Source organism: Erpetoichthys calabaricus, chromosome 2 (assembly GCF_900747795.2).
Source record: "Erpetoichthys calabaricus chromosome 2, fErpCal1.3, whole genome shotgun sequence".
NCBI classification, from domain to species: domain Eukaryota; kingdom Metazoa; phylum Chordata; class Cladistia; order Polypteriformes; family Polypteridae; genus Erpetoichthys; species Erpetoichthys calabaricus.
In genome coordinates, this window is record NC_041395.2 from 300,629,162 (window position 1) to 300,654,613 (window position 25,452).

At 43.6% G+C, this 25,452-nt stretch overlaps 1 protein-coding gene across 1 annotated transcript in view; it reads right to left on the minus strand.

Annotated features, from left to right (window-relative positions):
* Window positions 1-5,182: 5,182 nt before the first annotated feature.
* mxi1 (max interactor 1, dimerization protein) overlaps window positions 5,183-25,452 on the minus strand; it is a 68,192-nt gene continuing 47,922 nt past the window's right edge. Inside the window, 4 exon segments of the mRNA XM_028795846.2 lie at window positions 5,183-8,657; window positions 9,469-9,640; window positions 13,112-13,126; window positions 13,128-13,227. Of these exon segments, the coding sequence (XP_028651679.1) occupies window positions 8,494-8,657; window positions 9,469-9,640; window positions 13,112-13,126; window positions 13,128-13,227 (451 nt within the window). The 3' untranslated portion in view covers window positions 5,183-8,493.

Sequence of the window (25,452 nt, forward strand, 5' to 3'; positions counted from 1 at the left end):
ACTTCTTGTTTGGCTAAGCCACAGGTGTCGAACTCTGGTCGTGGAGGGCCGCAGTGGTTGCAGGTTTTCATTCTAACCGTCTTCTTCATTAGTGACTGATAATTAATTAAAACTAAAACAAAATAAATTAACTTGACTCCCCCTTGACACCCCTTAGTTGTTTCTTTTTCCTTAATTAGCAGCCAAACAATAATGAGGGGCGGCGCAGTGGTAGCGCTGCTGCCTCTCAGTTAGAAGACCCGGGTTTTCTTGTTCTCCCCGTGTCTGCGTGGGTTTCCTCCCACAGTCCAAAGACATGCAGGTTAGGTGCATTGGCGATTCTAAATTGTCACTAGTGTGTGTCCTGCGGTGGGCTGGCGCCTTGCCCGGGTGTTTGTTCCTGCCTTGCGCCCTATGTTGGCTGGGATTGGCTCCAGCAGACCCCCGTGACCCTGTAGTTAGGATATAGCGGGTTGGATAATGACTGACAATAATGAGACACAAAACAAGGTGCCACATGACCAGCTGACCTGCGCCCATCACACAATATCTGAAAATAAAGAACGGTGAAGGTCTCAGTAAGGTTGATCTCTCAGGTCATCAAAACATTTTGACGGTGTTCTTAGAAAAAACAGAAAATGAACAGTTTTGGAAATGTCTGCTGTGGCAGAATGAGAGCAGCAACAGGCCATGGAATTAAATAACGAGTTTAATTACAAGCAAGAATTAGCTTCTTATTAAGAAACTGGTTGGAGTGAAATTGGTTGGAGTTTGAAATCCCAGTTTAGCTGGTCATCAGTCGGCTCGTTTCACATCTCATTTCTGTTTGGCTGTCATTTAATGAAGAAAATATTCAATTCAGAGGACAGAATCCTTAAAAACAGGGCTATTAAAATGAAGCGGAAAGAATATAATTAGCAGTAAAAACTGGTCACTGATTAGGAAAAGAGTGAGAATGAAAACCTGCAGCCACTGTGGCCCTCCAGGCCCGGAGTTCGACACCCCTGGGCCAAGTGCTTCAGTATCTTGTCGTCTTATTCTTTCTCACGCTTCGTCACTTAATCACCATCTGCAGTCAGGGCCGTCTTAACAGCATTATAGGCCCCTGGGCAAAGCAGTGCACTGGGGTCCCTACCTACACAACCACTCAACAAGTCACATTTGTAGATTAGCATGGTGACCCTATACTCGTGGAGCCCCCAGGCAACTGCCCAGCGTGCCCATGCGTTAAGATGGCCCTGTCTGCAGTTTGCTTGTGGGAGTGCTGGGGTGGACATGAGCTTCTGTGCATGAACAGCATGTCTCACGTCGGCTGGGGTCTATATAGCGTCTTCACCGCCTTGGACATTTTCACATTTTTATTGTTATACAACGTTGAATCTCAATTGAGTTACTTTTTTGACAATGACATTAAAGAGTCTCTTTCTGTTGACCAAAGTAAAAACAGATCTCTGCACAGTAGCCTAAATGAATTACAAATATCAAAACATAAAATATTTGATCACAGAAGTACTTACACCTTCAATTCAGTATTTAGCAGATGCACCGTTGGCGGCCGTGACAGCCTTGTCTACTTTCTATGTCTGGACTCTGCGGTTTTCCCCCATTCTTCATTGGTCCAAGCTGTCAGGTGGCACTGTGAATGAGGAGCTTTTGTCAGGTCCCACCATTAATTCCCAAAATTATTGAGACCTGCACTCTGACCCAGCCACTCCAGGACATTTCCATTCTCATTACTCTTGGGGTCATCGCCTTGCTGGAAGGCGACTCTCCCAAGGTGCAGCTTTTTTGCAGACGCCATCAGGTTTTCCCCAAGATTTCCACGTTCAGTATTCTGTGGGATTCATTTTACCTTCACAAGCCTCGCCATTCCTGCTGCAGGGGAGCATCCCCAGAACTTCATGCTGCCACCAACCGTGCTTCAAGGTGGGGACTCTGTGCTTTTAAAAATATGCACGGTTCAGACTGCTCTGTTTTGGTCTCCTCAGACCACAGAACCTTCTTCCTACTGACCTTGGCATCCCACGTGCCTTTTGGCCAACTCTGCTCTTTGGCACTGCTGAAGCAGTCGCACAGCCGTTGTTGTCTGTGTAGACTCGCCAGTTCTACCCACTGTGGCTTGTAACTCCATTAGAGTTCTCACAGTATGGGAGAAAGAGAATCGATTGGTTGATGTTAATGAGTTCATTAATGGTCGCTGCCAGTAATTCATGAGGACCCTCTCTGCTGTTGGACGGGGTCACCGGCTGTTACACTTACATTTAGGTAACAGAAGCCCGCATGTAATAAGAAACAAAATAACAATTTACTGATAAACACAAGGATTATATAATTATAGATACTGGCACTTAACACGGGATGCACGACAGACAAGACAAACGTTTACCACAGAAGCGGCTGGCTGTTCCTAATTTCTTTTCAGGTTTTCTTGATTTTCACTTTGGAATATTAGCATGACATCGCTCTGCAGGCCCTTCTCCAATGCAGTTAAACGGCGGTTTGCCTCACACGAATGTGAGCTCGTTACACGGGGGTCTTTCTACTGGCAATTTCGAGTTGTAATTTATCACGGGTCAAGGATGAATGCTGTGTCTGATGCAGTGTGGAGGTGAGTGCTTTTGTGCCGCGTTCAACTGGAGGACCCTTCTTGCATTGCAGTGCACTCTCTGTGTTTGCTAAGTGGTCCTTGGTCCATGGTGTGGTGTGGATGTGATCTTCCTAAGTTCTGTTAAGCTTGAGAAAGGGTAAGGTATACCCTGATGTCCTGGCTAAGTTGCCCCCACTGCCTTGTCGATTCTGGACCCCAATCGTCCCATGATATTGGCTAACTATCCCCATCACCTTCTTCACCACCTAACGGTGAATCTGTGGTGAACACACTGCTGCAGGAATGGCTGCTGGTGCATCATCCAGGTGGATGCTACACATTGGTGGTGGTTGGAGTGGCTCCCCACTCCCCATGTAAAGTGCTTTGAGTGGGTTGGGAAGGCGCTCTGCAACCTCACAGCGACAGGCGTTACTCTCTCAGTCTGCCGCAAGGGTGGAGGTGCTGAACTTCAAGCGTGAAGTCGTGGCTGCTTCTCACTCTTCTCAGACTGGGCTTGGTCACTGGCAAGGACTTTGGTTTGGCAGAGTGGACCTCAGAGCTGGTTCAGGACATCAGGCACTGGGGCTCTATGGAGAGTCGCTGCCAGAGAGTTTGTCATTGGGTGGGTTTTTGCTCCAAAGAAAGCAAATCTTCAGCTTTCTGGTTCCCGAAGAGACAGAAGGGATAAATAAATGCAGAAAGTTCTGAAGGAAGGTGTAACCTCTGATGATTGGATCAAGGTCTCCTCCGGTCACAGATCCACTGCCCACTTACAGGTGCCTTATTCTGTCCATCAGATCCAGTCTACGGTTACAAACCTAAATGAATGTCCATTTGGGCGTCTTTTGGACTGACGTGATCAGGAAAGCAGGAGACAGAGCTGGAGGTGGCAGAGTTAAAGATGCTAAGATTTGCACTGGGTGTGACAAGGATGGATAGGATTAAAAACGAGTACATTAGAGGGTCAGCTCAAGTTGGACGGTTTGGAGACAAAGCCAGAGAGGCGAGACTGCGTTGGTTTGGACATGTGCAGAGGAGAGATGCTGGGTATATTGGGAGAAGGATGATAAGGATAGAGCTGCCAGGGAAGAGGAAAAGAGGAAGGTCTAAGGGAAGGTTTATGGATGTGGTGAGAGAGGACATGCAGGTGATGGGTGTAACAGAACAAGATGCAGAGGACAGAAAGATATGGAAGAAGATGATCTGCTGTGATGACCCCTAACGGAAGCAGCCGAAAGAAGAAGAAGATTGGTGAAGTAGAGAGCTGACCTAAGGAATGGTGCAACGATGGTTAGCAGGTGGGGTGCAACAGCCTTTCTGAGTGCCTGTTAAACCTGCTGGGTGCCACTACACTGCCCACTTTATGCTGCAAGAGAGTTTTTAGTGGCCTCCTCCACTAGTCGTCGTCTTCTTCTTCTTCTTGCTTGATCACTTGGTTCTTTGTGGACAGCCCACTATGCCAGATTTTTAGATGTGCCGCACTCTTTGAAATTCGGGAGCATTAAGACTACAGGCAGCTGGTCTCCATTGAACCTCTAAAACCACCAGTGACGACATTGTGTCCTATTAAAGACCACTCATGTGATCAGTTACTGTGTTTTAGATTTGTAATTCATTCAGACCACTTTACACAGATCTGTTTTCACTTTGACATTAAAGGAACACTTCACCCAAAAATGTGTTTTTTTAAATGCTATTTCCTGCATGGAGTTTGTAGTGATGGCCGAGAAAAAAAATAATCTGACGTTTTCATGCATCAAGGAGATAAAAACAACTTTGATATAACAGACTTGAATGTTGACCAATGAATGGTGTGCAACAGCAAACGATGTGAAACACGTCCATGGAAAAACGAACCAAATCTCACGTTACTCGACTCGGATAATTCACACATCAGTTATCCCGTCGTAGGCTTTCTTTGGTAAGACATCGTTAAGTGGAAACTTCGGGAACACTTCATAAACAGACCACGTGGGACGGATTTTTAGACCTGCTCGTTCATTGGGCAGGTGTCCCGTCTTGTGGATTTTGCGACTTGAGCAACGTAAATATTTTTTTTTTTTTTCATTTTTCCTTGGACGTTTTCCACGTCGTTTGCCCTCCTATGGTATTCGTCACCATTGGCTCACTCATTCGTCTTCATTCTGAAGGAACGTTTTTTATTTCTCGGCCAAATCACTACGGACTCGGTAGGGTAAGTAAGAATGAAACCTTTTTTTTTTTAATTTAGTTGTTTTTACCTGTTCTTCAGTGTTCAAAAACTGAAAGAAATCCACTAACATTCAGTGCTGTATCTCCAGGAAGTGTGCATACTGCCAGGAGGTGAAGGCGCTTTCGAGGGCTTGTGAGTGGCGGAGGGCGGGCAGTTCGTCTTGAGGGAGGCCTTGTGACTGGCTGATGGCCGGCAGCTCGTGTTGACGGGCGGCTTGTGAGTGGCGGAGGGCGGGCAGTTCGTGTTGTGAGTGACTGGTTGCTCGTGTTGAGGGGCGCGCAGAGTGAGGCGCACACGTTGGATTTCCTTTGTACGGCTATGCGAGCGGCTGCTCTTCCGCGGCCTTGTGCTTCGCTGTCTCGGCCGTCGCTTTTTTACGAGTCAAATCAAACGCACACACCGGCTGCACTGCTAGATCAGACTTTGTTTATTAATAACTTATTTACGTCCTCCGAACGCTCCAAACAGGGAAAAATAACAAGAATGAAAGAAATCCAACAAAAACAACCTAAGAATCCATCAATAAGTTACCTTTTATATCTGGGGGTGGACATTCTTAAATTAAACATGAATTAAAAAAAATAAAATACATTTTAAACCAAATCTCTTCGGCGAGGTCTTGGCCATTGATAGAAAAAGATGCAAAGCAGTTGGTCATTTCAATAAAGGAAAATTAAAATAAAATAATAAAAAAAAACAACAACTCGAAGAAGTACTAAAGGAGGAGGAGAGAGAGTGGCCAAACCTCAAGTGCAACTTGGGGAAAAAAAATCTCAAGACAATCAGCCGCCATTGCCACAGTGGCCAAGCATGGCTATAAAAATGGAGGCAAGTTCTCGCTTTTTTCTTTTGTCCATTCATTTTTAAATGGATGTTATAAAAGTGTGCCTCACGTAACATTTTACAAAATAGTAGTTTTCATTTGAAAGTAAATGAAACACCACAATGTACTCATTTTGCTTTGACGTTTCTGTCATTCACTGGATGGCTTCTTCTTTGTAAAACTGGTGAAGTGAGGGAGTGTTTCGGCGTTTCAGTCTGAGCCTTTCATTTCGGGTCGCAGAGTGTTATAGTGCAGCGTTTCGGCCCATGTGTGTACATCTATCGGACCCCCTAATGAACACATTGATTTTGCTTTGTGGCGTCACCTTCGGTTGCTTTGTGAAGCACTCCCGATATAGTGCTGCTTATGAAAGGCACTATATAATTAATTCATTTGGTAGCTGTGCATCCAAGACGGCTTGAAGTCTAAGCAATCAATATAACCGTCTGCAGTGCACCACCTGTTGGAATGTATTTTGTAGTGCATTTGTGATGCCAACAGCTGGCGCATCATAAACATTTATAGCAACAAACGAGATGCTTTACTACAGATGTTTGTGATATGCCATCTGTTGGAATGACAAATGAAATGCATATATCTCTGCTTTTCCTATATTGTATGGCATATAACAATGTTAATATTTGTGATGTGCTGTCTGTTGGAACAACAAATGTAATGCATTTTATTACTACAGATGTCTGTGATACGCCACCTGTTGGAATAACAGACACAGATACGTATCCTTTTACTACGGTGGATAACTAGATTTTGTCCATCCATCCATTTTCCAACCTGCTGAATCCAAATACAGGGTCACGGGGGTCTGCTGGAGCCAATCCCAGCCAACACAGGGCACAAGGCAGGGAACCAATCCTGGATTTTGTGTCCATATTTATTTTTTTCCCTCACAACAATATTAGGAAGCTCAGAGTAGTGCTCACTGTTAAAAGCACAATTGGAGGCGGTGACTTTTATTGTGTTGTTGTGCCCAATAAACACAGCTTTTAGGCTTACAGGTATGGACAGTGGCTGTGGTGGCCCTTGGTTATTCATAGAGGGAGCCCTGGAAGCAGAACGTTCTAAGGCACCAGGGTGAGAGAAGGATGTCGGGGGAAAGGGCGTCCTGTGGGACTTCAGGGGTCCCGAAATTCTTAAACAAAATCGTGGACTCTCAAGGTAGCAGTGAAGGCACTCTGACCTGGCAACTTTGTAGGGCTTCCTGGAAGTGAACCCCAGAGGGGGTTTTAAAGGGTCTCTGGATGCCAGTAGTAGGCCAAGTTTTAAATGGCATGGAGGATGAGCAGCCAGAAGAGAGTGGGCAGTCACTGGTGAGCTTCAAGGTGAAGCAGAAACCTCGACAACCTTTAAGAAGCATTTGGACAAGCTGATGGACTGAATGGTCTCCTCGCAGTCATCAGGGAGTTGAGGGGTAAGCCTGGTCAGTGACCCCCAGCCCAGTGGGGGCGAGACAGTGGCTTTTAGTGTTGTATCTGAGTGATGCTCCCTCTGCTCATTCCTCCCCTTTACTAAAATCATTCATGGGGCACTGAGCAGTGAAGTGCCCGGGGGCATTGGGGCAGCTCGGCCTTGTTTTAGTGTTTTGTCCAAGTGATGCTTTGTGCTGTGCCCTTCGCCATGTTCAGGGACGTCTGTGATTTTATGTTTGATCGCAGTTGCATTCTAAAGCTCGTACTGATGGTTCCCATTATACAATGCTATTGATTTTTGTATAAATTCTGAGCCTAGTGTTGTTTTTTATCGTGTACGTGACAGGACAGTCAAGTCAAAATGAGTAGCTGTTATTGCTAAGGACTCTGCTATTAAATTCTTGCTCACAAGTGTTAGTAATTTGAATCCTTGGTTGGACCTCCTAACCCATTCCAGAGGGGACCACCTTCTTTTTCTCCCCTTCCTTTTCTATTGCATTACCACACTTCTGAACAGCTGTCGTATCTGTCTTCCTGGTCAACGTGAAAGGCCATGCTGTGTAGCCATTGTGACTGTTATGACGACATGAAATCAGCTTAGCACCGATCTTAGAGCTGGGGTGGTAGAGCACGATGGGGTAAACTGCTACACCATTGACAATGTTCACCAGCAGAAATGTTGATATGGCAAGGAGTTGCAATCCCAGCTTTTAGAGTTTGTTTTGTTCCATTTTCCAGAAGAATGTGACAGTAAGATGTTAGCCCACTGGGCCCCCTGGATTTAGATGTGAACTTGCTTCAGTTTTTCTGTTTTTTTTTTTCCTATGTAGATCTGCTCCCAGTCTTCCCAGTTTGCAATCTGCACCTAATTTGACTGCGTATTTTCCCTTCCATGGATGTTTGTCTTTTGTTTTTTTTTTCTACTAAAAAATAACATTTTCAATATATTTTACAAGAGATTTAACAGAGATAAGTCACATCATGCCCTGTGATCTGTTTCGCATTACCACATTAACAACAAAATATAATAAATATAGAAAAGTTAAATAAGATAAATTCTTAAGAGCAAATTGCCGACTCCTCTCAACTCCATGACCAGCAAGATCCGGCGTTAAAATTGCTTCTGGAAAAATACAGATATCAAATTCTGTGACGGACCATTGCTTTTGATTTCAAACTGGTGCAGTTCACTCCACAAAAAAAGGAAAAACTTCTCCAACCCGCCTAATCCAATGTACGCCACCTCTGTAGCGTTGCGTTTCTCCGCCATTATGCTAGCGCGGCGCGACACAAGTTAATACTGTGTTTGATTTCATGACCTGCAAAGATCTCCTGCTTTACTAATTAAGGCTGTGGGGGAAAAAAAAGAAAAACAAAAATCTGAAGCAAGATTCACACGCGGTCGGTCTGTGCACCTCAGGGATTCCAGCTGCCATCATCGTCATCCCCGGGCCACCATTGGGCTCTAGGTAGTAAAGGCAAGTTTAACACTGCAGCTGGAGTAGCCCTCATCGCTGGCCATGCTCTGCAGGCTGCTGTGGTCATCAAGGTCACTGGTGCTGGTTGTGCTCACGTTATCCATTTCTCCATGGGAGAATTCTGTGCTTTCCACATCCACCTCGATCTCCTCTGCAAACACACAAAAGACAGGAGAACACACTTTGTTACAATCGGCCTCATGTCAGATAAGGCAGAGCTGCTGCTAAGGCGGGACGGGTGGTCTCTGCTGATTTCATAATACAACATCCAAATCCTATTATGTGGTATCATCTACTGTTAAATTCTGCTCTGTAATTGTAATATTTGTATTTTACTGTTATACTGTATTGAGGATTACTTGTGTTCTGCTCTGTGTATTGTACTGTATTGTATTGACCCCCTTCTTTTTGAGACCCACTGCACGCCCAACCTACCTGGAAAGGGGGTCTCTCTTTGAACTGCCTTTCCCAGGGTTTCTTCCATTTTTTTCCCTACAAGGGTTTTTTTTGGGAGTTTTTTTCTTGTCATCTTAGATAGCCAAGGCTGGGGGGCTGTCAAGAGGCAGGGCCTGTTAAAGCCCATTGCGGCACTTCTTGTGTGATTTTGGGCTATACAAAAATAAATTGTATTGTACTGTACTGTACTGCTGTGTCACAGCTGTTTTTGACCGCAGCAGCAGCAGCACAAATGACAAATTCCATTGATTGTGGGGAACCACAGCTTTAGGTATTTTTACTTTATCAAAGCTTGTTTTATGTAGTTCAGTATTTCAGTATATACAGTACAATTGAGATATACCTAACATTACAACAATTACTGTTTGGTTTTTTTTTGTTTTTTTTTTGTGGTTACGTTGTGAAAAAAAGAAAAACAAATAAATAAATAAATAAATAAATAAAGGCCGTCACATCCCCTAAACCAGAGCTAACAGCCGCATTACAGTGTGCTCAACGGTAGGTACCTCTTTCAGAGTCCGAGCGGTCAGAACACACGGTAGATCCTATGTCGTCCATTCTTATTCGCTCGCCACTCTGGATCCCTCGAAGCAGGTCCAGCTGTCTCTGTAAGTGCCGCTGCTCCCTCTCCAAGTTCTCCAGCTGGTGTTGGCTTCTCCTATCTGTTTCTTCAAGTTTCTGAAAGTCATATACCATATATGTTAGTGTGAGTGTACGGACATGTGCTCAGACAAAACAGCAGATAAAGCTCAGGGGTATGCAAGTGGATGAGCCTGTGGTGTCCTGGATGGACTGTCTACCGGGTAGAGAGAGTACAGCATCTGTGAAGTGCATGTGAGCAACACAAGGAGTAGTCCTTGGCTACATGTCATTGGTTTTGATGCAGATTGATATAATCCTTCAACCCGGCCAGTGGTGGCTTGTAATGTGGGGTGCTGGAGCAGTCCCCCCCCCATATATTTTAAAAACTCCACTTAAATTAATTAGGTAAAGTGAAATGATCATGAAATAAATTTGTTTACATTCCTAGTGGCAGAGGATTGGGCAATTTAGAGAGAGGTGTTGTATAACATTTGGGTGGCAGGTGCAGCAGTTCCTTTCCACATCTCTAGGGTAAGTTATGGGAAGAATAAGGGGACGCTGGATATCATCGACTGAGGTTTTGGGGCACAGTACAAATGGGAAAGCTGGCATCAGATTGGGCAGCATGTTGGAAAGGGTGTAATACATTTTAGCCTGGATTTGTCCTATGTACGCCTTGGACTATCAATACAAGAGCAGGTCAAGTCATTTGCAGAACTTACGGGGTGTATTGAGGAGATACAGAGTACCTGGTTATTAATTTAAAACACACCAAAGGGTCTCTCCACCTGGTCACTATTAAGGGAATGGATATAGAGGTGGTGCACTCTTTGGGTATCTACAGTCAACGACCGGCCGGACTGGTCTCAGAGGACCACACGGAGCAGACGACTGTGCTCCTCTGGTGTGGGTAGTGACATCCTTCATATCTTCAACCACTCTGTGATGGACTGTGGTGTGCTGGGCCCGTAACATCACTTCAAGAGAGGCCCATCACATCAACAAGCTAAATAAAAGATCAGACAGGCTCAGTTATGAGAACACACTCTGGATCCTCGGGAGGTCGTAGCAAAGAAGAGAATTAAAATAAAACTGAGTGCCATTATGGACAATGCTGCACATCCTCTCTGTGACAAACTAACACTGAGGACTTTCAGCCAACAAATCATTCAGCAGAAGTGTGTCAAGAAACAACATGGGGGGCTCCTTTATACAAACAGCACTATGCCTGCATAATGACTCACTGGGACTGCTTGCTAACTTTAGTCAAGTCAGACTTTTGTTTCTGCTTTTTTGTAATTCTTTTATGTGTTTGAGTGGGGTGGCAGCTGTCTGTTATATTATTTTTATATTTCTTGAGCCTCTGCCTAATTTTTCCATGGGCCAAATAAAGTTTGTTCCTTTGTTCATTCATTCTGTTGATCTATCATTTCAATATCATTTTGTCACTTTGCAATAACCTAATCGTATTCAACGTACTGAATGCAGAAGGGCAGTGATCACGCTAGTGCCAGATTCTCGTCTCTCATTTGTAAGGGGCGTTTCTGGATTAGCAGACCAGTGAAGGAGCTACTCCCCTTCATATTCAAGGTTGTTGGCACCTTCGTCAGCACTGCTCATTGCTGATCATCAGCACTTGGATACAATTAAAGGGTAAATTAAAAGGAAAATGGCAAAAGTAATGTAAGAAAAGAAAATGGACAGTTATGAATTTTTCAGCAATACTTGTAGACAAGATAAACAATCAATAAGTGCAATTAAAAGTAAGGATGATGAACTGATTGTGAAATTGGCTGGGGGTTCCAAGGACAGAACCCACTGAGTTGTCCTTCCCGCTCCTCTGTCGCCCTGTCAGTGGGCCATGGGAAGGAATACGGTAATGAAATAATAGCATTTTGAAGTACGTATTTCCACTAAATAATGATAAACATACCATAGGTACAAATCGTATATCCTCTGATCTTGTGTAATGTAGTAAAGGGTTGTGAGGTGTCTGTGGGGCGTGCAAGCTTAAAGCAGCAGGGTCACCCATGACAGTATGCATCTTTGTATGGTACTTCGGTTGGCTGAAGCCCACAAATGCCAGGCCAGTTCAGAGCCACCAGACAATAGGAATGAAGGTGGAATCTGAACAGCATACCAGCACAGACACAGGGGGGGGACACCTAGATAGTCAGCGGCCTGGGACCGAGTTCTCTGTATCTAAGGCAGCGCTTCTAACCACGTACCAGCTATATTTAAGAAAATTGAATTAAAACATTAATTAAAGAAATAAACAGTTAAAATACTAGACAATCTGTCCTAATCTGGGTCACAGTAAGCATTTTAAATTGTCTTAAAAACAAGTAAACAGGTCCTCAAATGGCATGGAGCTCACAGCTGACAGCCATATGGCTACATTTTCAAATTTGGCTGCATTTTGAATCTGGAGTGCTGCTCTAGGATGACACTAGCAGCAGTACATTTGGCTTCCTGGGTTCTTGTGTTTAGTTGTTTTGTCTCGTTTTGTCTCCTTGAGTATGTGGAGTAAGGGGACAGCAAAGCCACTTAAAGCTACAACAGCCATGGAGACTGCTGGGACAGGCGAGATGCTGCCTGGTGACTTGGCAGCAGACTCCCCAAATTTCTGAGATTTGTCAGATGGTGGGAATGAAGGTCGTGACTCGTCGGCAGGGCCTCCTGTATCTAAATGGACATCCTACATGGATGACTATAAATAAAATAGCAGAAAACTTGGCACTGGGGGTCTGGTGATAAAAGGGTAGCCTGGAAACCATAATGGTAAAGTATCAAGAAATGACGTTCACACATAAGAGTCTCAAAGCCACTTTGCTTGTTAACTGTTCTGTCTATTGTGGCATCTCTGGGCACAAAGCGGACTATATCCCTAGACAAGGCGACACTCCATTTCAGGGATCACTCACACACACTAAAGCTCATGTTTATAGAGGTGCTAATCAACTCTAATGCTTACATCTTTTGGGATGTGGGAGGCAAACAGGGCATCCAGAGGAAGACCCATTCAGGATACCACAAAGTCAACAGCCAGGCATGGGATTTGAACTCATGGCAGTGAATCTGTGCGATAGCAGCAATAACCATTGAGATCCCACCCAAGATCAGCACCTGCTGAAAGTGCCATTCTTTCAGAGTTTATAGTCCATGTGTGCTATTTGTGATCATGTGGAGACATGTGGTAAGCAAGAAAGAAAACTGCAGCAGGCACCAGTCTAACGAAGGGCATATTGAAACTTTACAAGAAATAAATTGTTGTTGTGGACTGCAGCTTCCACCACGCTGACCAGTTTAATGTATTGGGCTTCTTTCTGTGCTTTTATTCCTATTGTGCCCAACTGAATATTGTAAAGCAGTTTTCAGTATGGGAAAGTCACTCAAAAAATACAATTCATTATTAGTTTGAAAAACTGAAGGATAACACAAAAATTACAGGCATCAGATTAAAAAAAAACAGTAAAGTAGTTGGACATGGTGAAGATTCAACAGTCAGAAATCTTCAGTGCCAAGTCACCATTAAGAACTGCAGAGAGAAGTGCTTGAGCATCTTACCTTAATATGTGCCTTTGGCTTTGTTCAGCAACCCCAATGTTGTGTGTCGGTTGCAATCTGGTCCCAGTGGTATAAGTGCCTTTAATCGCTCCAGACATAACCGGAGGTGCGCTCGTCTGAAACAAGAAGCAAGCATTGTTAAGATGGCTGAACTAAGTATTCAGCAGTGGCTCTCGAGACCAGAGGTACCACAACATGTCCAAAGTGCTCACCCAGTTCAGAGTGGTGGGGCTTGCAGCCCAACAGTGTGCCAGTCCATCACAACACAAACACTCCATCATACATTTGTGCAGAGTTAAAGCTGCCAATTAAACAGCAGTGTCTTTTGGATTGAAAGGAAAACTCAATCGGACATAACAAGAATGTGCAAAATTCACACAGGCATTGTCCGTTCTGGAAATCCAGGTCCCTGGAGGGTGATGGAGCGCTGCTAGCTACTACACCACCACAGTACCCTGTCACAAATGTACACTTTTACTGTCATCCAATTGCTAAATGAGATGCTGCTTATGGTAAAAAGAATTTGAAGAGATTGTTCTGTCAGACGTCTGTGTGGCCTTCTAAGGGCGCTCTGGTTGTCCTGCCCACATCCCCAAGACAGGTAAGCTGGAGGCTCTGAACTGCATGTCAGTGTGCCCCCCCAGGTCTGTTAACTGGCTTGCACCCAATGCTGCAATGACCTGCAACCCTTGACTGGTTCAGGCACATTTGAGAAGGTCAGAACTAATTAGGACGAGGACGTAAGAAATTATTTAATCATTTAATGGGTTTATAAAAAAAAATAAAAATCTTACAATTGTGAAACATCTAAGACGACAGCCATGACATTAATATGTAAATATAAAAAGTGTTTATAAGTGAAAACAACCAAATATTGCAGACAAAGTGTATTATTGTGCTGCTAATCCTCTATTCAGACATTTCAAGTTGTACCCCCTTCACAGCAGGACAGGATGGTCCGCCATGCTTAGATCCATTTATACACCATTATGCAATGCAGACAGAAGATAAGCACTAAAAGCAGGAGCTGTGTTTGCGTCTGTTGCAGGCCTGATAAAACGCACACCACAATCCATGAATATAAACTACACATAAAAAAACAAAACAAAAATGAACTTTGTGATATTTGTATTTTTTCTGTTTGTTTTCTACTGTAACATTGGTAAGTCAAACAATGCCATCTGCAAGAACCAGTTTAGCAAACCTGGAAAGAGAAAGAAAAAGAAAGTGCGTCCTCGAGTTGAGCAGCCTGCCATGCGTATCTGGCTTCTTTGTGGCTTCCTTATCTTGACGTCTGTCACTTGATAGACGCGTGCAGGTCCAGGCTTGCCAGCCCTGCCGTGCTCAGTGACTGACACCAGTGGTAACCTGACTCACAATTCAGGTCTCATTTTTCAGAAAGCCGCCTCTTCCAACAAGCACACCGCTTTTAAAGTAAGGTGGCCATCACATAGCCACAAAAGGAAGGACCTGATTCAGCGGCATCTTCAACATTATCACTGCTGCTACCTGACGTTCTAAAACCAAACTTGTTTTATGGCTGTCAGAAATATTTCAAGTTTTATCGCTCCAAAGTATATTTAAAATTTAACATCACTACTGCAGCCTATCTATGAGAAAACTGGAAAAAATGAGCCTTTATTGTTCTGTTTGCCCTCATTTCAAATTGGTTTTCTTGATGTAATAAAAGCACGGCTGCCATGATACTTGTGCCTACTAACATCCACACTTGTATTTAACAGTTTAGCATGGCAACACACTGGTTTACAGTCACAGCTTGTTTAGAGTGGGTTCAAAGCCTGACTCAGTCATCGATTGTATGGACTTGCACGTTCCCCCCCCCCCCGTATTTTCTCAGAGTACTCTGATTTTTGCTCCCATATCCCAAAGATGATGTAAAACGTTAGAATAAGTTGGGTTTCTATACTGGTCCAGTATGGGGGTGTGCATGAACATACCCTGTGCTCCGACCAGTGATGGCTACTTGTTTTCCAGTGGCCCATGATCCTAACAAAGTTTAAGCATGCAAAGTAAATAGATGGACAGTTGAATATAAATATATTTTTATATTGACTTTACTATGGCTTCCAAGCACAGCCTGTGAACTCAATGGTTAGACTTGAAAGTGTCTTCTTCACTCATGCCACCCTCTGTACCAGTGGCTTTATTAAATCCATAAAACTTACTCTGAAGAATCCTGAGGAAAAGTGGCTAAGTTGAGTGAACTCAAATAATACAAATTTAATCAATTGTTGTTTTGTTGCCTTTATAATTTTCCTTTTAAATGGTATTATTGTTCATATTTTGCAATCCATCCATCCATCCATTTTCCAACCCGCTGAATCCGAACACAGGGTCACGGGGGTCTGCTGGAGCCAATCCCAGCCAACACAGGGCACAAGGCAGGAACCAATCCCGGGCAGGGTGCCAACCCACCGCAGGACACACACAAACACACCCACACACCAAGCACACACTAGGGCCAATTTAGAATCGCCAATCCACCTAACCTGCATGTCTTTGGACTGTGGGAGGAAACCCACGCAGACACGGGGAGAACATGCAAACTCCACGCAGGGAGGACCCGGGAAGCGAACCCAGGTCCCCAGATCACCCAACTGCGAGGCAGCAGCGCTACCCACTGCGCCACCGTGCCACCCTATTTTGCAATCATTAAAACAAATATTTCTAAAATTATCAAATCATTTGCTAGGTAGTGTTGTCATGACCCTGCGCCTGACTAATACTAAATGAGCTCTGTCCTGGCATCACTGGGCACATGACGGGGACCGGCTGTGGACAGGGCACACAAATGCTGGGCCAGATTAGAGTCACTGATTAAACTGACAGGCAAACATCTCAATATGAGGAAAAAAATCAGAGTAACCTGAGGAAAGACTACTTAGACATGGGGAGAATGTGCAGAGCCCACACAGGCAGTTACCAAGAAAGGAGTTAAAGCCACATTGTTTCAGTATCACGAAGATAGATGGGAAAGGCACTATATAGTATGATTAACAGATAAGTAGATAGGGATGGCACTATACAGTATGATAGATAGATAGATAGATAGACAGATAGATAGATAGATAGATAGATAGATAGATAGATAGATAGATAGATAGATAGATAGAGCACTATATACCATATTAGATGGATTTTATTGGTCCCATTTAGCTTTCTCAGAAGCTCACGAAATGTTGAAATATTCTAACAAGAGTAGCACAGACTATACATTTTTAGCACCTACATTTTAGGGCTTGGTGGCCAAAGGCCTAGTTCTCTTGCCACTGTGACACCGGTGCCCAGGTTTAATTGCTGTTTGGGTAGAATATGCTTCTTTTCCCTACCTACATCTGTGTTGTTTTTCTCCTGGCCTTCGGGTTTCGTTTCACATGCCAAGGCTCTGGCTGCAGTGTTCATTAGTATTCTGAGTTATTATGGCTCCACACATGGTGGTTTAGATTGGTATCCTATTCCAGTTCTGTTCTGTTCTCTTAACCTGGTCATTCTGAGACAGGCTGTGGTGTAGTGAACTCACTTATTATATGGAAGATATCAAGATTTTATTTATTTGTCACATGTACACTCTTAAGGGTCAAATGCAGCTCAGTGAGCAGCTTGTACTGTGCAATTACATTTAAAAGTATACATTAAAACTAGATAATAAAATATTCAAATGTGCAGAAAGAGTTATAATAATAGTTAAATAACAAATTGTTCAAATATAAATAATGGATGACAGTTTTTACAATTATGCTTGGCACAACGACCATTCTAATTACCCACTTTAATGTTGCTACTAATTCTCTCAATCTGGAGCCCACTTAAAAGCCAGTCCTTTTTACTATTATTAGGAGTCCATTCCTAAATATTACATATATTGGCGGAGTATCAGATTGTTTTCCCCAGCATGGCCACCTTTCTGACCTCCTCTTGTCTTTTCTTTTCTTAAGACGAGTTCATTGAGCGATGAAGTAAATGCATTGATTGACATTTGCCGGCTGATGGAAATCCTCCTTCATTCATCCATCAAGCCTAGCTAGAAAACACGCCAAACACAATTACTGGACATTTTGCCGCTCTTCTTTGAGGAGACTGTGGAGGGTTACGGCTGAATACAGTCATTGTACAAAATGTCTGAATACTAAGCGGCGAAAACTAAATTAGCAATGCAAAAAGAAAAAAAAAAGACACACTGTAGCTGTAGTTCACTAAATGAGTGAGTTAGCAACAACAAGCAACACCGTCTAGACGCTTCACTAATTACTTGAGACCAAATGAGGGGGCCATGTAGACACAAGGCAGAGCTTTAGAGGTACTCTCAAGAGGCTCTCTAATTTTTTTAAAATGCGCCATTTTTTGGGGGCTCAGAGGGCACCCACAGACACGAAACAGGATTTTGAGGACTCTTGATTGCTGTCAGACCTGATGCTCCATCATTATCCCTGCAGGATCTAGCAGTACATTTAAAAGAAGAAGTCCTTAACAATTTACAAACAAAAGGAGATCAGCCTATCAAGCTCACTGGTTTAACTAAGAGCGTAGCTGTCCCAGTATCTCATTCGTATCCTTCTTAACGGTTGTCAAGGTTTCTGATTCAACTAAATGTCTCGGTCGTTTGTTCCAGATTCCCACAACTCTTGGAGTGACAAAATGCTTCCTAACGTCCTAGCTCACTTAACTTGCTGTATAGTTAAAAGAATTCTGCTGGATCAACTTTATCGATGTCTTTGAGAACTCTGAAGGCCTGGATTAGTTCCCCCATGCAGGTTTCTCTGCTGAAAACTAAACAGCTTCAATGCCCCAAGCCTGTCAGAGTAGGACATGCCTTTTAGGCCCAGGATGCACTTGGTTGCTCCCCCTACAGAACTGTTCACTAGTGTGAATATAAATCAACATTTGATTTGCTTTTTAAAGTGCTTGTGTGCACTTCACTTAGGTGATGAGTAGTGCTGGGTGACTGTCAATTTATTGAGTTTGAAGATGGAAGACTGTGGATCCTGGTGGGGACTGGTAAAGAGAACTTGAAGGTGAAATTGAGGCAGAACATTTTAACAGCTTAACAGATAAGAAATGACAGAAATGATATGAAACTCCTCTGTTTGTCAAAATGGTGCCTCAAGAGGCCATGTGACTATTGGATTAATTTCTGTTGTGGTGGTGTGTCCACTCCTATATGTTCCTCTGTTCTCCATGCTTAATGTTTTACACTTGCAGAAGAATAAGTAAATAAACAGCCCTCATATTCTTCTTTAAAGGACACAGATAATACAGAATGATTCACTAATAGTAGTAACCCGGGTTCAAATCCTGGCCCAGTTCCTTTTTGTGTGGTGTTCCATTTTCCCAATAACCAGCATAGGTTTTTCTCCTTCATCTCTTAGACTTGCCTGTTGGTCTGGGTGCTATATGCCAATGGGGACCTGTCCAGAAGTGCTTCCTGCCTTGTCCATTGTTTTGTTAGAGTGGCTTCCAACTCCCAACAATCACTGTGATGGTAACAGCAGCTTTACAAAAAGGCATAAAAAGTGATAACTTGCTGACTCTCGGTGGTTACAGCAGATGGAGTTTTATGAACATTACCAATTTGCTCAAAGCCTCCATGATTTGCAGGACTTCATTATAGCAGATCTGGCAGCTACCAAGACTGAAATGCAGTGAGACTGAGCTCATCACTTTGTTTCTGAGGTGTGATATCGAGCCATAATTAGCAGAGAAACGTTATGTGCAATTGACAACCTCAGGGACCAAAATGGACTAGCAGCACTTTAAAACGCCCCACCCTCTATCAAAGCAGTGGCACACATTTTCATTTTTCTGATTTAGATGTCTAGATTTGAACTACCCATATATCATGTTGCTCAGCTTTAAAAAATCAGAAACATATACTGTAATAGAGACAATCTAGGAAAGTATTTAATATGCAGGATGCAACAGTGAGACCCCACCCGGGCCCCGCACTGGAGTTTCCTTCTTTTCCCTGTGACAATGCTGGATTTCCACACAGTATTCCAGTTCCCTTCCAATGTCCCTAACGTGTTAGGCTAATGGGTAATCCTACATTGACGCTGTAAGTGTGGGTGGGCGCATGAGTGGGCACTGCAGTGTATCTGGTGCCCAGTCCAATGCACTGGCCCCCTGTAATCCTGAAGACGTTTTCAGAATATACATACTCAATATGGTCATATACGTCTATCATCTTTTACTTTCTGACCCCACTTTTTCCATTAAAAGTTTGTGTGTTCCGCCTCTCCCTGCAGCGATGGACACACACCCAGACTCATGCTTCTTCAGCCCAAGCAGTATCCATAGTATCTTTGTGCACCCTGGCGTTTGTACACTGAAGCTGCACATCTACATTTACTTGTGTCATGGTATGAAGAAGTGTCTTCTCATCCAGGCCCAGGCCCAGGCCCAGGCCCAGGCCCAGCCCCAGCGGTCAACTGTGAAAAGGAAAAGCAAAAAAGCACAAGTTTTTCAGTCCAAGTAGAACTGAGCCTGTGACAGGAAGAAGATCCCCCACCTTCCTTTCATAAGTGTCACTTTGGACACAGAGGGGGTCTTCACTACCACCAATCCATTCATAATGCCCGTTATGACCCAAGTTTTTGTGTAATGCGGCTTTGTGAATTTCTGTGTCTGAACACAGCGTCTGAATGATGAGTTCCTTCTCAGTGTAATCTTCAGCCAGATTGTCTTGTCTTTTTAGTACACTCATGTCCATTTGTCACCTACACAAGTTGTCTCATATCTGCTCAGTCCAGGTCATGGTCGCGGGGTGCTCAGCATCACTGGGTACAAGGCAGGAAGCAGCTCCTGTTATGACGTCAGCTCAACATGGGGTCTTTTCATACCCACAACTCCACTCACTTACAAGGAGAACACTTAGAATCACCAAACACACACGCATCTTTGGGAAGGTGGGAGTAGAAACAGGGTACCTAGATTAAAAATGCACTTAAGACTGTATAATATATGCGTATTTTAAAGGTAGGTAATTGAAATTAACAATCAGAGCTTTGCCTTATAACTGACCATGTGATTTTCTAGAGGAAACATTGATTTGCACCTCCATGATGAATGGTCTTCAAGGCGCACCCCCCCCCTTACATTGACAAATACATTCTCAATCCTGCGTAATCCAATTCTGGGTCAGGGTCGTTGTGCCTGTTTTGGGAACAAGGAGCACAAGGTAGGAAACAACCCTGAAAATTACATGATGGACCGACTCCTGACAGCCCTACTTTGGCAGATGTCCTTTACAATCCCCACCTCTCCACCACTGGGTGGGCCCGAGGAAGCCATTTTACGTGTGTGCTTCCCACTTTTACAGTCTTTAGAGTCATTGAATGGTGGGCATATTGTTCGTCAAAGGCACTTTGTCACATAAACAATGTTTGTTAAGCAGGCCAATAGTAACAGTTGTCAGAGTGCTTATGCTAGCAATAAAGCCACAAGTGTAAGAAGCAAGTTTAAAGTTCTTCTTTTCCTTATTTGGCCCTCCAGTCACCAGCATTGTGTTTGTTTTAGTTTCATTACTGTGAGCTTTAATTCTGGTGCTCAAAGATATCACAGAAAAGTAGAATTGAGATGCAAAGAAGACTATGAAATGTTCATTTTATAAAGACTCATTCATAACATAAACACCTAATGTTCCAATAACAATACCTGAACATGTTGTCAGCTATCCCAGCTTAGGTTATTTGATAAATTGAAGAAGCCTTCAATAGTACGTCATATGTTTTCTTGTTCAGAAGTAACACACAGCTGCTGCAGCAGCTGACACCATTTGTTTTGTTGCATATAATTTATTCAACTAACTAACTATCTAATGCAGCATGTCTCTATATGATGCTTCAAGTCTATGGCAGCTGGGATTGTGAGTGCCCAGCGCAATGGGCAGGATGCACATGCATGTGACTCTTCTGGTGACAAAGGCTACAGCAGTGGGTGGCGTAGCCGAGTGTGCAGCACAGCCAATGGACGAATCAGGCATTCAGAAAATGAAAGGCGTGTGCCCCTCAAGTCTGGGGACCAACTCACTCTTGGGGTGGCCACTATATCAAAGCGTAGCATGCCAACTGTGACCCGACTTATAAGGTGGCATTTAGGCGTCCTACTTTCATTTCTGAAAGAAATATGTCAGTTTATCACTTACTATTTTATCCAAGGTGACTTACAGCATTTGAGATGCGTGTACAATTGCATTATATTTCTTTCTTTTTCTAGCTGGAACACAGGCAGATGAGGTGACTTTCTCGTGGTCACACATCCTCAGGGTTTTAAGTCCATAGCCTTAACACTATGCCACACTGCCAATAGATTAGTTTATGCATGCAATTCTCACACAGTGGCACCAAATATGATACTAAGCATTACCCACCCAAGTGTTATGTACATCAATCTCAAATGTTACGTCAGTGTTGTTTTCTTTGTAAACTTACGATTTCATGGTAACACACACTTTGAAAGATGTAATATTATTTATACGAGAGTATGATGAACTTCATGCAGGGGTGGGTGGAGGGAGCCCACCCATTGGGCCCTAGATGGTACAACTGTTATAAATGACCATATTAATAAAACATGACACAGTGTCCTGGGGTCCAGACACTGAAAGGGTGGATTTTGGACGTTCCTCTTGTGTCTTTTCCTCCCAAACCCAAAAGATGTGTTTACTGGGTTAAATGCCAGCTCTGCATTTGCTCAGTATGAGTCATGTTGGTGTGTGAATGTGTGTGCCCCGTGATGATGTTTCTGGCACAGACCTCAGCTTCCTGCTACCTTTAACTAGATATGCAAATACAAAACAGATGGATGGTGTGATAGACATCCCAGTTCTAATGGTTACTATTCTCTTTTCTAGTTGAGATGAAGTTAAAATCCATATTACTAACCGAGAATGCTAAACCGGATGATGGACGCAGGCACATCCGGCCATGGGCCGTAGCTGCAAAAAGACGTACTGCGCAGGCGCAAGAAAGGGCGGACGGGATACACACCAAGAGGGGGATTTAACAAGCCCTGGAACACAAAAAAAAAGAACACAAAACCGCCCCACACACCCTACAAGCAACGGACGGGACACACACAAAGAGGGGGATTCAACAAGCCCCTGGAACACAAAACGAAAGAAGACGCTCGCTCAACAACAATCCTCACCCACACCCCCCCCCCCCAATCAATAAGAAGTGACACCCAAAGCCACATATCTAAAGGAAACGTCCATATTAAACATACGTCATCTCAAAACCTTCACACTAGGCAGCATAGGTGGATCTCATTAAAATAAAGCACTATTAACCGTTCAACTGGACAAAAGGCTCCATATTAACAGTGAGTGCGATCCTACTAAATACTTATCCATATTTCGCACGCTGAGGAACAAACAAGTCATGCATACACGGTCACGGGTACAAAACTATTCGGATCGGATAACGGAACAAAACACACGAACACGAATGAAACAAAAAGAATACACGGCGGCGCATACAATGCGCTTCGGAAAATACGTGAGAAAAAATGTCTCGGATCAAAAAACGCAAAGCTCAAGTAACCCCGTTACAGAGACGTGCCCAAATGAACAGACACATTGAACGTAGATGCATACAGCGCGCGTCTCAAAGTGCTGCATCAAAACAAGCACGATTTCAAAAGAAAGAGCTTGCGTCTCAGACATACAAAAAAGGGAGCAAAGCAACGCGCATATGACCGGCCAGAAAACAAGCAAGCAGGACTCAAAAAGCAGAAAGCTCAACTGACCGACATACAAAAACGGACAAGGCACGATACAAACAATGCACGACGTACAGTGAAACGGACTTTGCGCAAAGCGGAGGCGGATCAATTAAAACTCAAAAATAGCGCGTCACAAATAATGGACATGCAACAACGCGGCACTCAAACACCACAAGCAAAACATGCCCGTCGCAGACATCAACACCAGACGTCTGCTAAACTCTTACGCCAGTTGGCTGACAACGCTTTCAATAATGAGTCCACTATTGAGGAAAATTCATTGGGATTAATGAATATCATTTGCAATCATTGTCATTCACTTAACTTCACAGAAGAAACAACTGGCAATACAAATAATGAATTTACACGTTGTTGTCAAAAGGGGCAGATTAGACTGTCTCCTTTACATTCATATCCGGAATATCTACAGAAGCTTCTAACTAAGGATATGCCTGAAAGTAAAAACTTTATGAACTACATTAGATCCTACAATAGTTCATTTGCTTTTGCATCTACCAGAGAACATAACAGGACACCAAAAGGCAATGGCCCATACTGCTTTCGCATATGTGGTTAACACAACGCACTATATTATGTCCAAAAAATATTCATGTTAATCACATTATTAACCAGGTCATTTCATTACTTCCTGGAGAGACACGGCTCTTTCTAAGCTCTGACAAAGTTGACTCTGATGACGACAATGAACATCTGAATTTCCCATTAGAATATTTGAACACTATTAACCCGGATGGATGACCACAACACAACCTTACCCTTAAAAACGAAACAATAATCATGCTATTAAGAAACCTTAACACTAAACAGGGTTTATGCAATGGCACACGGTTAGTCGTCAACACCATGACACACGATGTTATTCAAGCAACAGTTCTTTCAGATTCACATGCTAACAATACTGTTCTCATTCTTGGAATTGACCTTACGAGTTCTGACCTAGAATTACCTTTTACATTGAAACACCGACAGTTCCCCATTAAACCTGCATTTGCCATGACCAGCAAAAAATCACAAGAACAAACCATGGACAAGGTTGGCATCTACCTCTCTGAACCCGTTTTTGGACATGCACAACTTTATTTTGCCTTCTCATGTGTTCGACGTTCATCTCACAATAAAGTTAAAATTAAAAATGATCCATGCCAAGGAAGACTCATTCAAAGACAAGACACCATCTTTACTACTAATGTTGTATACAGAGAAATATTCCAATAAAACATTACTCTATGCCAAACACTCTATTTTGTATTTATATAGGCATCATCCAAACCTGCACACTATTCTATATCTAATTCATACATCTCACTCTTTGTCATGCCCCAACGCCAGGGGTTGGCGAGCGAAGCGAGCAGGGGGCGGAGCCCCCTAGTGGATGTCAGATTATACAATGGATGGATAGAGGGAGGCAGCCTGCCAAGAACAGATGTTCTGTCAGTATGACTGGTGGCAATGCTCCTCTGGCATGGCACCTGCAGGGCTGCATGGGAAGATAGATAGATAGATAGATAGATAGAGATAGATAGATAGATAGATAGATAGATAGATAGATAGATAGATAGATAGATAGATAGATAGATAGATAGATACTTTATTAATCCCAATGGGAAATTCACATACTCCAGCAGCACCTTACTGATACAAAAAAACAGTATTAAATTAAAGATTGATAATAATGCAGGTAAAAAAACAGACAATAACTTTATATAATGTTAATGTTTACCCCCCCCCGGGTGGAATTGAAGAGTCGCATAGCTTGGGGGAGGAACGATCTCCTCAGTCTGTCAGTGGAGCAGGACAGTGACAGCAGTCTGTCACTGAAGCTGCTCTTCTGTCTGGAGATGACACTGTTCAGTAGATGCAGTGGATTTTCCATAATTGATAGGAGCCTGCTCAGCGCCCGTCGCTCTGCCACAGATGTCAAACTGTCCAGCTCCATGCCTACAGTAGAGCCTGCCTTCCTCACCAGTTTGGCCAGGCGTGAGGCGTCTTTCTTCTTAATACTGCCTCCCCAGCACACCACCGCATAGAAGAGGGCGCTCGCCACAACTGTCTGACAGAACATCTGCAGCATCTTATTGCAGATGTTGAAGGACGCCAGCCTTCTAAGGAAGTATAACCGGCTCTGTCCTCTCTTGCATAGAGCATCAGTATTGGCAGTCCAGTCTAATTTATCATCCAGCTGCACTCCCAGGTATTTATAGGTCTGCACCATCTGCACACAGTCACCTTTGATAATCACTGGGTCCATGAGGGGTCTGGGCCTCCTAAAATCCATCACCAGCTCCTTGGTTTTGCTGGTGTTCAGTTGTAGGTGGTTTGAGTCGCACCATTTAACAAAGTCATTGATTAGGTCCCTATACTCCTCCTCCAGCCCATTCCTGATGCAGCCCACGATAGCAGTGTCATCAGCGAACTTTTGCACGTGGCAGGACTCCGAGTTGTATTGGAAGTCCGATGTCTATATGATGAACAGGACCGGAGAAAGTACAGTTCCCTGTGGCGCTCCTGTGTTGCTGACCACAATGTCAGACGTGCAGTTCCCAAGACGCACATACTGAGGTCTGTCTTTAAGATAGTCC